The sequence below is a fragment of the Magallana gigas genome, chromosome 4 (assembly GCF_963853765.1).
Source record: "Magallana gigas chromosome 4, xbMagGiga1.1, whole genome shotgun sequence".
Taxonomy (NCBI): Eukaryota; Metazoa; Mollusca; class Bivalvia; order Ostreida; family Ostreidae; genus Magallana; species Magallana gigas.
In genome coordinates, this window is record NC_088856.1 from 24189765 (window position 1) to 24204570 (window position 14806).

Here is a 14806-nt window from a genome sequence, read left to right on the forward strand (position 1 = left end):
ATAATTTAAACAAAAAAAAAATAGATTCAAATGTTTAGTTAAGCTTTCTGACTTAGTTACATGTATTAGCCGAACATCAAAATATTTTGCTGATTATGCAAGTAAATGATAGTTTCAAAATCTTTTCAATGTGCATTCGATTAAAGACCGAGTCACACGCTTGAATTATTTAAAGCGAATTATACGCATACATCAATGTGATTTTGGTTTGGTTTTTTTCTTTATCATTATTTTAACATTTTTTTTTTAAATTGTTTAAAGACTTTAAATTTATAGGGTCTGAACTCTATTTTACCAACTTCACATTGTCAAACCAAAATCAATCGTTGAAAAAGTATCGTTAAAATGTACTTATCAGCATTATCAACTCACAAAAACTGTTTTTAAGGCCAAAACCATCAGTTCGGTTTCTGTGGATATGATTAAACTGCACTGTCTACTTTCTCATGTCATATAATTATAATAAAACACAACAGGAACAGTCTAAAGTTTAATTAACCAATAATATCATACAAAATGTCAATGTCCATATGCATAACAATTATTTTAAAGATCAAGATCAAACAAACTCCTTAGTGGTGAGAGGTACAATAGTTGGCACATCTTCAAAATACAGACATTTCATCCGTTTCGCTGAAGACAACACTACTCTTTAGGAATGTTTACAGTTTATTGTCATTTATCACGATATCACTTTTCACAACCTTTCTTCTCCACATATCTACAGACAACTACGGGCATTGGAGCGTGCCTCAGTATGTAGTCACTGACACTGCCTAAAATAGTTCTTCGCACTTTTCCGAGACCCCTTGTGCCTGTCTCGATAAAAGAGGCGTGGATTTCTTTGGCCGCTTGTACTATACCCTCTCCCAGGGATTTGGAATCGATGGCATTCACTTCACCTAAAATCTGTTGAAAAATAAGAGATTTATATATATATATAGCTAGTCAATTTTAAAAATTGTCATTTATTGAGAATTTTCATTGCATGTTATAGTTCAACCCAACGTATGAAGTCATGCACAGTCTTACCTTAGAGTTTTCTAACAGTTTTGAGAACTTTTTGACTGTCTCAATGTGTCTGGCTCTTTCTTTGTCAAGAGATCCACCTACTTTTTCTTCTACATTTTCTGTAAAAGCTATATTATAAAACGACATGTTGAAATGTAGATTTTATCTCCTTAGAGAAAAAAACCCAAATCGAATCTTATTTTCACAATGTGCACAATATTAATCTTAAGGTTTTATGTAATGTACTGAAGTCTTCATCCAAATATTTCTATTTAAAAACCATGTAAATAGGCTTTAATTACTGAGTTTGTTTAGACAACCTTTATATGTCTTGATCAAGGTTCTTTATTGGGGTTTTTTAAATCAACTTTTTATGTGTTCAAAATTTAATATATTTTCTTGTGACCCAAGTAATATAATGAAAGAGAGCACTTGAAATTTAACACAAGACTAGTATTATAACAAATTTGATATGCATCCTGCTTTCATAGTCCAATATTATAAAGGTACATAATCAGTTTAAATCATGATAAAGTATAAAACAGTGAGCATACAATGACAATGTACATCGTTATATAATTCTTCCTGTGTAAAACAAACTTAAAAAATGTTCCTTAAGTATTATAAAATTCACGAAATTTTTCCTGCACATAGTATATTTAAAAAATTTCCTAGTATGATTTATGTCCTGTGTATACTTATGAATACCGGCCAAGTTTTTTCATTAATTGGGTGTGGCACAGAAAATATCAATTTTGAAATGAATTGAATGAATATTATGTTATTATTACTATAATTTTAAGGGTCACTCGATTATTTTGAAACATTGTAAGTCTGAGAATGAAGTAAAATTTTATTGTATCAGTAAGCAAATGTTGTTCACCCCCCCCCCCCCCTCTTAGTCTCCCTGCCGCCTAGACTTCCACGTCTGACACGGACCTCAATAACTTTAGGGGTCATTAAACACGTCATGAAATTATTAACAGACTAGTGGGTCATTAAGGTACACATCTATGACATATATGGTATGTCAGTTATTTCGCTACCTACATGTATATACTCGTGTATCCTGTTATAAATAGTAGAACCAGGGGATAAAAATGATGCAAAACAAAGATGAAAGGAAAAACGAAATGAAAATGTTTTTAAAAATGATACATTGAATGTATCCTATTCTATTGTTATATCAAATGTTCTGTATATTTAGTACTTTGTATGATAATACGTCAGTTTTAAAAACTCTTGGGCAAAAAACACAGCTGGATATAATTACTTAAAATCACTAACTTAAGATTATATTACAAGTAATTTGTAATTTTTAAATTATAACTTTATGAGAATTTTTTTTGCAATATTAACTTAAATTTTCTTAAGGATATATCGATTATTGTATTTTGTGTCATATTACTGATGTTGATTAATATAGAGTATGCATGTAATATTGTACATAGATCTCATTTTTAAGGTTCCCAATTTTGCCATAAAAGCAAGACATTTAAATATGATTGAATTGTAAAAAAAAAACCGCCAGTCTACCATTAAATCTACCGTATGCAAAATGCTATGTTTTAAGGCAATCTAGATTAAAATCGTTCACTTAATATATATTCCTCATCGAAAGGCCCATATGCCCTGTAGCCCGCATCTGTTTGTATGCCCGCATCTGTTTGTATTCCAGAAGTCAAACTCCAATATTTGTTTTATACTGATAACAGACCAACATTGGTACATACATTTCTCTTTAATATTACGCCAATCTAGGAAATCATATCAGCTTTATTGTCATTGTATAGCGCTCCCCCAACAGCTGTGAATACCATGACCGGCGGTAAATTGATTTTACGAGCGCTGAGAGAGGTGGTAATTGCAATTTACTATCGGCCATGATTTATAGATGAGTTTTTGGTCATAAACATCGCTTACATACACTGTAATTTTGTCACAAATATTTTAAGCGACTTTGTATATTAATGTAACTATAGGCCATTATCGTAAATGTATCTATTTTCATTGATCATACAGAGTTAAGGCTCGGCAAAATATGCATAATATTTTTTAATCATATGATATTGTTTTGATGGATATTCCCTAGTTTCCGAACTAAATCCATAAATAGAATGCATGATCATACATGTAACTCTAAGAGAGAAGAACTACCCCACCCCCACCCCCCCCCCCACACACACACACACACGCGTCTCACTGCCGGCTCCGGGGCCGATCATCACCTCCTGAGCGCATTTCAAATTAACTGTGACAGAGTTAATTTAAAGGCCATCAACATGTAAGAAACCTAAAACGAGTAAGGCAAAGTTTTGCAATTTCGTACAATATTAATGTATGCTCCTTTAAAGCTATAGTAGGCTTACCTTCAGGTCCAGACAATTAGTGTTATAACAGGGACAAAGAGGTTGTATTAAATAAATCTTCATTTATTTTTCTAATAAAACAACCGTACGCTTGTTCTGACATTTCTCATTTCTTCTTTATCCTTGTTTACATATACATACGTTGTGGTTTATTCATGTGGCCCATTAACAACAAACATTTAGCATTCGGATGTACAACGTAAGTAAGATGAATCAGAATGCGCAGATTGGGGGGAAGGGGGGGGGGGCAGACATTCCTGAAAAAATGAAAATTTCTTAAATTTTCATAATCATAAAATGACAGTAAAATTACCGCAAATATGCCATGGGCCACCCCGACCTCCGGCAACTTAACCCCCCCCCCCCCCCCTTTGAACAATTTTCTGGATACCCGCATGAATCATTAACAAAATTTTGTTGATCAGATAAATGATATACATGTATATGTGTATATTTCCGTCCCATCTGTTCAACAGGAAATCAAATTTTAAAGTCAAGCCCCATACACGCCGCTTGCTTTGATAAGCAATAATATGTCACCAATGATATAAACTCAACTGAAACAATGTCATGATCATATACTTACAATGAAACGCAAATCTGGAGTCCTCGCTTCCATCCATTGCTACCATCACGGTCCGTGGGGGGAAAGTCTCGGTTAAATCTCCATAAGATAGAACTCTGACGTCAGTGGAATGACATTTGTGTCCATATATGCGAATTTCAGCATTTTTCCTTGTAAACGTTTGAAAGCACTTCAATAAGCACTTTCAATAATATATTAAAACCGCGTTGTATCAGTAGCGGTTGTTAAAAGCTCGAAAAAAGGGTTGTGTAAAGCTGTGATTTAATTTATAAATAATTTGTCTACAAATATCGCCATTTTTGTTTTCAATATTGTAATTATTTTATGTGAATATTTTTTTTTTCTAAAATTGTTTCTTTTGAAATATATTATTCTAATGTTTAAAGTAATACTGATAAGAGATTTTCAAAATGCTGATTGATAGAATGAATACTGATAATAGGCTTTTTTTCTTTTAAGATTGCTTGATTGGTTCATTTGCTTGATTGTTTGATTGATTTATTTTATTATCTCAGGTGAATAATTGATTAATTAAACATTAAAGGAAAGGTTATAATATTTCAGTGTATGTCAACTAAAAAGATACTCTTTAAAATTGTCCAATAAGTATAATATAGAATATCTACGTTGTTTTGATGTTTTGATTGAAACTCATGTGCTGTTGTGTTGTCCACCAGGACTGTTTAAACAGGATTGTTGGTGAGTATTGGATTCAATATTTCATTTTCAACAATGTAAAACGCCCAATTAACATCTTTTATTTTTTTTAAATTTAAATTAAATATATTAAGAACATATGTATTTGCACAATTTACTTCACATTTGGAATAATGAATCATTTTTTCACTCTCATTGGGGATATAAATACGGGCGGTCGCCATATCCATAAAACCCAAAGTAGATAATACTTAGAACTGCAACTGAACTACATATTCATGTTTGAAGATCATATCAATAATCAAAGGGGAATGTCACATTTATATTATATTTGACACAAGGGTCTTTGGAATACTTGATTTTTCTGACATTGCCGTTCCCGTAATCACAAACAAAAAGGTTATCATTATTGTCCACACATAGACCTACAGGATCTATTAAATCACAGTTATCTATGTAACGGAGAAACTGTCCATCCTGATTTATAATGTTGATACAATAGTTGTCACAGTCCGCTATTAAGATATGACTCTGACTGTCTGCTGTGATTTTCTGAGGTTTGAAAGGTTTGTTCTTGGTAGTTGAGCGATGGTCACTGTATCTCCATCTGAGTTTCCCGGTCTCATTAACCACAACTAGAGCACCAGCCTTACAATCAGCAACACAGATGTCATGGTTTCTGTTCTCGGTGATATATTTCATAGACCCATTACCTGAGTACAAAGGTTTATTTTCACCATTTAATTGAATCATTTGTTTCTCGGCAGATCCCGAGTAACGAACAACTTTGGATTTGGTTTCATCATCATTGTACATGGTAACCAGGAGATCACCAGTAGAGGTGACACACAGATTATGAGGCGTCCATCCCTGTAATTTGATCAACACTTCTGTTTGTTCATTATTTACTTTGTTCACTGTCTTTGTGATCTTTTAAAATAGGTTTATTAACCACATTGACTTTGAACAGTTCTTTGATTACACTGGGGATTTAATTGAATCTACCGTCATTTTTGTGTTTCACCATTGCCTTCATTCGGTATTTTGAGACATCTGCGGTGCATGGAGGTGAAATATCGTCGAATTTTGAGTCTCGGTATATTTTTCTATTCCACTTCACGCACTGTTGCCATTTTTAAGAGCTTAATTTCCTTGTGTCTGTGCATTCTCATTCCTCAACCTTACTTATTCAAAACATGATTAATTGGCGAGAGGTCGAGAGATAATTGGGAGACACTATAAAATATCTACGTAGTTTTGATTTTCTGATTAAGGGAATTTGTGTGCTGTTGTGTTGTCCATCAGGAATGTTAAACCAGGATTGTTGATGCGTATTGGATCCGATATTTTATTTTCAATAATTTAAAATACCCCATTAACATCTTTTATTTTTTTAATTTATAATAAATAGAAGTAGATATTTATGTGTACAATTTATTTCACCTTAAGAATAATGAATCATTATTTTACTTTCATTGATGGTATAAATACGGGCGGTCACATAATCAATATCCATAAAACCCAAAGTAGATAATAATTTGAACTGCAACTGAACTACACGTACATGTTTAAAAATAATGTCAACAATCATGGGAGAAAGTCACATTTAGACTATTTTGACAAAAATGTTAAATATCTTTGGAATACTTGATTTTTCTGACATTGCCGTCCCAGTAATCACAAACAAAAAGGTTATCTTTATTGTCCACACATAGACCTACAGGATCTATTAAATCACAGTTATCTATGTAACGGAAAAACTGTCCATCCTGATCTATAATGTGGATACAATGGTTGTCACTGTCTGCTGTAAGGATACGACACTGACTGTCTGTTGTGATTCCTAGGGGTTTGAAAGGGTTTTTCTTGGTAGTTGAGCGATGACCAGTGTATCGCAATCTGAGTTTCCCCGCCTCATTAACAACCACTACTGCACCAGCCTTATAGTCGGCTACACAGATGTCATTGTTTCTGTTCTCCGTGATATATTTCATAGACCCATCACCTGAGTACAAAGGTTTATCTTCATTATCAAATTGAATCGTTTGTTTTTCGGTAGATCCAGAGTAACGAACAACTTTGGATTGGGTTTCATCATCATTGTACATGGTAACCAGGAGATCACAAGTAGAGGTGACACACAGATTACGTGGCGTCCATCCCTGTAATTTGATCAGCACTTCTGTTTGTTTATTCTTTACTTTGTTCACTGTCTTTGTTTCCCAGTCAGAGTACAGTAGACACCCATCACTGTCAACAGCTACATCATTTAAGTGCCTCCGAAAGTTAGTTTTTATCGTACGGAGGAGATAACCTTTTATATTAAAGCATTTGATATCACTACTCAATCCACCACTGGTCCAGAAGATCTTTTCATTTAAACAGGTTACACTGTATAGAGCATCATACCTAGTTTGTATCGTGGCAACAAGTTTGGGTTTATCTAGCAGCTCTTTGACCGAAGTCTTTGGGTGGTTTATTGACAATGCATTTTCTTGTATGGTATTACATAATGGTATGATCTGTCCAAAGAAATTATATAAATGCTTATGGTCAATTGGTTTAGGAATGAATGTTGGCAGCAATATATTTACCCTGGGTGGAAGCTTGCTGAATGTTTTTATCTTAGATATGTATTCTATGGCTGTGGATATTTCAGTAGACTTCTCGAGTTCCCCTAAAACTATTAAAGTTTCCTTTATAAGAGATTGCATCTGTTTTATTTCATTCAAGTGTTTCTTCAAAATACTCTTGTGTTTCAATTTTATTTCATTGATTTCAGTTTTCATCTTGTTTATAACAATGTCGATTTCTCTGTGCCATTTCTCTCCTTGTTTTGATATTTCTGATGTAAGTTTCTCGTATCCTCCATTCAAGTTGGCAAGCTGGTTTTCCAATTCAAATGCAATTGCTTCATATTTAGGAGAAATAGAGTTTCCTAGTTCTATTCTATCCTTTTTGATGATCTCTTTCTTTGTCTCAAATTCATGTTTAACTTCTACAAACCTATGCCCAATGTGTTGTTCAGATGCCATGCAAGAAGAACAAACAAAAGACCTGCAATCTTTACAATGTAGTTCACAATGTTTGTTTGAATGTGTTCCACATTTGGGATAAATGAGGGTTGATCTTCGTTCATTGAAAGGCACAATTGTATGTTTATGATATTCATCTGAGATGTGATCTACTACACAGGGCTTACAGAGGTTAACATGACAAAAGTCACAGTAGCTGTGCACTATAGCGGTCTCACAAAGGTCACATCTGTGCACATCCTGGGCACTGGTATTAGGATCCATAGTTGATCTACAACATTTATAATAGACAAATACTAACCAAAAATAATGTATATAATATCTAAATGATATATCATACACATTCTTAGTTATCTAGGCCCAATGAAGGATGTATGGGGATTCACCCCGGGTTGTATTCCATACAACTTGATGCCGAAGGTAGAAGGGTGTATTAAAAAATAAAACCCGGGGTAAATCCCCGTTCACTCTTGGTTGGGCCTGGATTACGAATTTATTGCCTTTGTTACACAAATTTTAAATTTATATTGTTTACAAGTGCTTTGCATCTTGAAAATCAATTAATATTAATTGAATTTGTGCTGAAAACCATTTATTCATACCAATAGAATATTAAGAAGGAGTGATTTTGACAAATAATTTATTCATTTTCCTCATTAAACGTTACATTATATTGCGCGAAGCTGTTGGCTCAGTGTGTATGGAATACAACCCGGGGTAAATCCCCGTAGACCCTTGACTTTACCTGTACAACTAATAGTATTAACTATTCTAAATATACGTAAACTTTGGCTGTAAAGGAATAAATAGAACTTTATGTACACAGTCAATATTTCTTAATTATATCAGTCTACATGAACTTATAACAATAAAAAATAATAAGTAAAGCTTATTTCTACAAGATATTATTGAAACACAAATTAAGATAAACGAAAAACGCACAATTTACATGCATGTATTGTTGTAATTGCCTTAAAAGGCATGACAATAAATCTGCAGTTACAGTTAATTTGGATACGGTGTTGTATTTCACCCATGCATATTAATATGGCATTGTGATTTGTAAAATGAAAGTAATTTTCTACAATGAAATATACAATGTAATAGTGTATTGTTTAAAATGTCTAGGACTGGCATTTACTTCACGTATTAGAAGGAAATAAGCAAATATTAACAAAAAATGTAAATTGGTATCATACCGAATAGAAGAATACATACCGTGTTAATTATAATTTAACATATTCTTTACTGTCTGATATCTGTGCCGCTAAACATGGCTTATCTTGCGCTGTGTTATCACCTGACTGGAAGTTCTTAGTCAATAATAGTAGAGTTACTAGAGTGACCCACTTTTAATACGTGGACACAAACTACAAGAGAATCTTAACCCCCCCCCCTCCCTTTCTATGGCAGTACTTAAGTCCAGGTATAACCAACGACATATACATATGTGTCTAAAAATTAGAAGGTGGTGTAGTTGTGCATTTTCTCGAAGTTCATATGTATTCAAAAGACAATATTTTAGCTACAGCATTTCAATACGAGAAAAAATAATACTTCGATCATTATTGTACGGAAAATATTAACAATGTCTGAAACACAAATTCCCTAATCGTTCTGTTTATAAGTTTATAATCATTTAAACAAAAAAATTGATTTAAATGTTGAGTTAAGCTTTCTTATGTACACATCGTCTTTCTTAGCTACTAGCCGATTATCCAAATATACGTTATAGTACTTTCCTGATAATGCGAGAAAGTGATACTTTCAAAATATTTTTTCAATAAGCCCTAGATAAAGGACCAAGTCAACGCTTTGATTTTTTTAAACGAATTATACGTCCTGGCACTGTACCAGTTATAGGCTATAATTTTACGTTTTCTTTTCGTGTTTCCTTATTTCTTGATATATTGGAATAAAACTTTTCATGCTTTAAATTGTGAACTTTTTATTTATCCATCGGTTAGATTACGTCATCATTTAGAAGCCAAAACATATTGTTTCTATGCTTTTTAGCACGCCCCGAATTTGCCGAGGTTTTATGATTTACTGTACCAGTTATCGGCTTCGTGATAACAACATAGTAAAATCCTTGTACATGTTGATTTTATATTCTGCAAAGTGTAAATTGAATTATGTCCCCTGCGTGGTCAGCCTATAGGTCGTGGGGGTTATTATACATAAACAAAACTCATAAAATTATTCGTTTATTATCATACGGTAATACACAAAATCTTACGCTAATCAATACATAATTTTACAATCAGGCGTTCAACTGCGTCATGAATCTCTCGGAATATAGTTCTTTTTACTTATAAATGTTTTATGTATTGATATTATATGCCAAATCAAAGAGTTCGTGAGAAGCGGTGCGGTACAGAAACCCTTGGCTAGCGAAGATGGTACAGTGGTACGCATAGTTCTAACTTGTAACCTACATGTACAAGTACATGAACCGTGTACCCCTTGGTCTGCTAAACCTCTCTAATGATACAATGATCGATTAAAGTCATGTTTTAACTCTGAAGTATACAATTTATTTACTTGATGTTACGTCTACAGGGTACATGTATTCATGTCTACATGCATTTTGAGTCTTCCGCACAAGAATATATCATATGTTTCTAATTAGACCCTGCTTTGAATTTTGAGTTGAAAATTCACAATCTGTTCTTTTTTTAAATAGATAAACTCGTTCATCCTTTCCAGTCTCCCATGAACCTCGAGCGAGAAATATTTGCAACTTCATACGTGATGCACATAACATAAGAAAATCTATGTGCTAACTATATTTGAATACTGTATGTACGACTTTCGCCACAAGTGGATTTTGTCAATAAATTGAATTGTAATTCAAACAAAAATCTGGTAAAAAGAAAAGAAAACAAAACCAAGTTAAAGGTAAAACATTTGGGATTTAACTCTTTTAAAAGGATTTATATTGTCTGGACTAAAAAAAATAACATACATCACTGACAGTGTGCACGTACTTACATGTACATCTATAGACTAAATGTTAACTAGTTTACATGCTGACATTTTAACCACTAAAGACAAGAAACTTTAAAATGAGTAAGAGACTTACCTTCTTCAGTAACATCCACATAAATCACACCTTTAAATGTCCATCTTTTCTCTTTTATTACTCGTAACTCTTATCAGCTTATCAACAGCTGATCAATGTAAACGTAAACATCTGCCGACAGTACTGTGACCAGTGGCGTAGCTAGACTAGACACGAAGTGCATGCTTAAAATGGCAAGGGGTCTGGGGCGAAGATTAAGGCCCCGGAAGATAATGGATTCTGACGATTTTTAACACTAAAAATCATTGCAAAAATTGAAAGGAATGCTCACAATTTAAGCATTATTTAAGGCAGTTAAAATTGTTTTGGTTATAGTTTAGACATAAAATAAAATCACAAAACTTTTTAAAAACTTAGAGAAGAAAAAAAACTTATGACGTTTGTTTTTGACCCACTCAAAGCTTATATTCTGAAGTTCATTTTCACCTAGTTTATGGTAATGAATATCTCAAAAAAGCTGTGATATTCTATGGGGAAATTTACAATGACGTGTAAAACTAAGTTCAAATGCAAAATAAATCTTTGTTTTATTAGGTACATTGTACTGTTTCTTTAATATGGTACTGTAAGTCCACATTGCGTGTCTATATTTGGTACTTAAGACGTCTTTGTTTAGCATTGATAAATCTGTTGATGACCGCTCGGATGTCAATACAAAGATTCCGGATAAAGTAGGACCGGGTGACGGAAACGGATTGATGGCATAATTAAGTATGGACCGAATACTTGAATTCGTTTTTTAATTCTTTTTCTTTATTTATTTTTTTACTGAGCTTCTTCTTTTTTCCCCCAAATGATGTGCATGCTCAGGCATATAAGCATACATGGTAGCTACGCCACTGGTGACTGTCAGAATTTCCTCGTAAACGATTCAAACAAGTCTGAAGAATATATCCTCCTTAATATACAAATACGAAGTAGTGTTCTCGGTACATGTTCATGTGCTTCACTGTGGATTGAAAGTGCACGTGAACGTATGTACGGCGAAAAAATACACAACGTCTCTTCTGTCGAATCTGCGTTTCGGCACCCATGGCTCTGTCTTTCCCATAATGCCGTTCGTCGCTGTTTATATTTGGGGTTACAGACAGGGGGCCTCCGATTTGCTCTGCGCGGACACATAGCACGTTTAAATAAGTAGTTGTGTATGTTCATTGCATTTATAAATGATTAAGATAAGCAGAATAAAACCGTGAAATTTAATAAGAACAATAACAAATGCTACGCCCGGAAGCGGCATTGTTCGCTTGTGTGTCTATGTAGACAATTAACTTGTTCATGTACGATTCTCGCATATTTGTTTTATGACATTACAAATAAATATAGCACAGAGCTTGTTTAATTTCATTCCAAATGACAAAATTTAATATATTAAAAGTAATCAAGTTATTTTTTTTTCATAAAATGATAAAATTTTTAGCTATCAGAAAAAGACGTTTATGGACTGCTGACCCCTAATTAATGAGGCCAGCCCTTTTTTCTTAATTTTAAATAAAAGCTCTCGTTATTCTAAACAACTTTTGTTCTATATGTTTTAACAAAATATTTTTTTGTTTAAAAGTTATAATACAAAAAGCAACAATTTCAGCCCCGAAAAAATCTTAAACTTTGGCGACAAATAGCTCAAAAACTAAAAAAGAAATTTCCAAAATTTTCATGCCAGCAAAACTATAACATGTTACCAACAATTTCGCCAAATTTCAATCACCTATCATCTGCAGTTCCCGAGATCAACTCTGGACAAAAGACTCCCCCCCCCCCAATTTTCAATTAAAGGGCAATAACTCCTAACCGGAAATGAATTTAAAAAATTTGATAAAACCGTTAGTAGACCTTAACATTATCTACATACCCTGAAAGTTTCATAGCAATCAGACAAAAAATGTTCAAGAAATGGCCTTCAAAAAATTTGCGGGAAAAAAAATAATAAGAAGAAACAGTATAATAACAGAAGGGTTTTCTGTTGAAAACGGAAAACCCTAATGAGAATAACATAATATTTATTCATTTCATTTCTCATTTTTCATTTCAAAATTGATATTTACTGTGTCACACCCAATTAATGAAAAACTTGGCCGGTATACATAAGTACAAACAGGACATAAATCAAATTAAGAATATTTTTATATATACTGTGTGCAGGAAAAATTTCGTGAGTTTTATAATACTTAAGGAACATTTTAATTTGTTTCACACAGGAAGGATTATAGAATGATGTGTATTGTCATTGTAGGCTCAATGTTTTATACTTTAACATGATTTAAACTGATTGTGTACCATTATAACATTGGATTATGAAAGTGGATTCAGATAAACTTGTTATCATATTTGTGTTAAATATCAAGTGCTCTCTCTCTCTCTCTCTCTCTCTCTCTCTCTCTCTCTCTCTCTCTCTCTCTCTCTCTCTCTCTACTATTTGGATCACGAGCAAATATTTCAAATTTTGAACACATAAAGAGTTGATTATAAAAAAAAATGAAGAACCTTGATCAATGCATATTAAGGTTGTATCAACAAATTCTTTTATTAAAGTCTGTTTACGTGTTTGTTGAATAGAAATACATTCACATGATTGTATATTCTGATGAAGACTTCAGTACATTACATAAAACCTTAAGATTGATATTGTGCACATTGTGAAAACAAGATTATCTTTGGGGGTTTTCCTGAAGAGATAGCAATCTACATTTCAACGAGTCTTTTTATTTTTAAGCTTTTACAGAAAGTGTGGAAGACAAAGTAGATGGATCTCTTGACAAAGAACGAGCCAGACACATCGAGACAGTCAAAAAGTTCTCAAAACTGTTGGAAAACTCTAAGGTTAGTATGTGCATGACTTCATATGTTAGGCTGAACTATAACATGCACTGAAAATTCTCGATATTTGGCAATTTTTAAAATTGACTAGCTAGATATATCTTATTTTTTAACAGATTTTAGGTGAAGTCAAGGCCATCGATTCCAAATCCCCGGGAGAGGGTATAGTACAAGCGGCCAAAGAAATCCACGCCTCTTTTATTGTTACGGACACAAGGGGTCTCGGAAAAGTGCGAAGAACTATTTTAGGCAGTGTCAGTGACTATACACTGAGGCGCTCTCCAATGCCCGTAGTTGTCTGTAGATATGTGGAGAAGAAAGGTTGTGATAAGTGATATATTGATAGATGACAATAAACTGTAAACATTCCTAAAGAATAGTGTTGTCCTCAGCGGAACTGATGAAATGTCTGTATTTTGAAGATGTGTCAACTATTGAACCTCTTACCACTATGGAGTTCGTTTGATCTTAAGTTCACCTTTCAAGTTATTGTTATGCATATGGACATTGTCATTTTGTATGATATTATTGGTTTATTAAACTTAAGACTGTTCCTATTGTATTTAATTATATATGACATAATAAAGTATTCAGTGCAGTTTAATCACATCCACAGAAACTGTACATATAATATTGGCCTTAAAAACAGTTTTTCGTGAGTTGATTATGCTAATAAGTACATTTTAAGAATACTTTTTCAATGATTAATTTTGATTTGAAAATGTGAAGTTGGTTAAATATAGCCGCGACCCTATAAATTTAAATACCTTAACCAAATGTTAAAAAACTGTTAAAATAATGATACAGAAAATAGAACCAAAAATCACATTGATGTATACTGGTACTGTATCAGTTATCGGCTAAGACCAGATATCGGCTAAACTGTGGGTTCGGGTTTATAGCACCCAAATATCCGAGATTTTTTAATTCAGTCGTCTGTTTTGAATAAAGAAAAGTAAGTTTGCTTGAAAACTTTCTTCAATATGTTTTAAACATGAGCTTTAACGATAATTGTTTACCGCTGATTTACATCTTTGCACTTTCAGCTGTGGGGGAAGTGACGTAATAAGTTAAAAATAGAATATGACCTCTTTGTAATACGTAATTATATCGTTCGTGAGAAGCGGTGCGGATCAGAAACCCTTGGCTAGCGAAGATGACCACTGTGCCAGTTCACATAATTTTTCTTGTTTAGCAATTATGATGTGTACTTAAATTGTCCTTGTTAATGTTTTAAATATAATTT

The 14806-nt window shown here is 33.1% G+C and overlaps 1 protein-coding gene across 2 annotated transcripts in view; it reads right to left on the minus strand.

Moving 5' to 3' along the window:
- Window positions 1–477: 477 nt before the first annotated feature.
- Window positions 478–14806, minus strand: part of LOC105323398 (universal stress protein in QAH/OAS sulfhydrylase 3'region) — an 80288-nt gene continuing 65959 nt past the window's right edge. Inside the window, exons 3-4 of one of the 2 annotated variants that reach the window (XM_066081697.1) lie at window positions 1033–1139; window positions 478–909 (exon numbers count right to left, since the gene is read on the minus strand). In XM_066081697.1, the coding sequence (XP_065937769.1) occupies window positions 691–909; window positions 1033–1139 (326 nt within the window). In that variant the 3' untranslated portion in view covers window positions 478–690. The remainder of the gene's footprint in view (window positions 910–1032; window positions 1140–14806) is intronic. The other variant, XM_066081698.1, reaches the window with a different exon arrangement.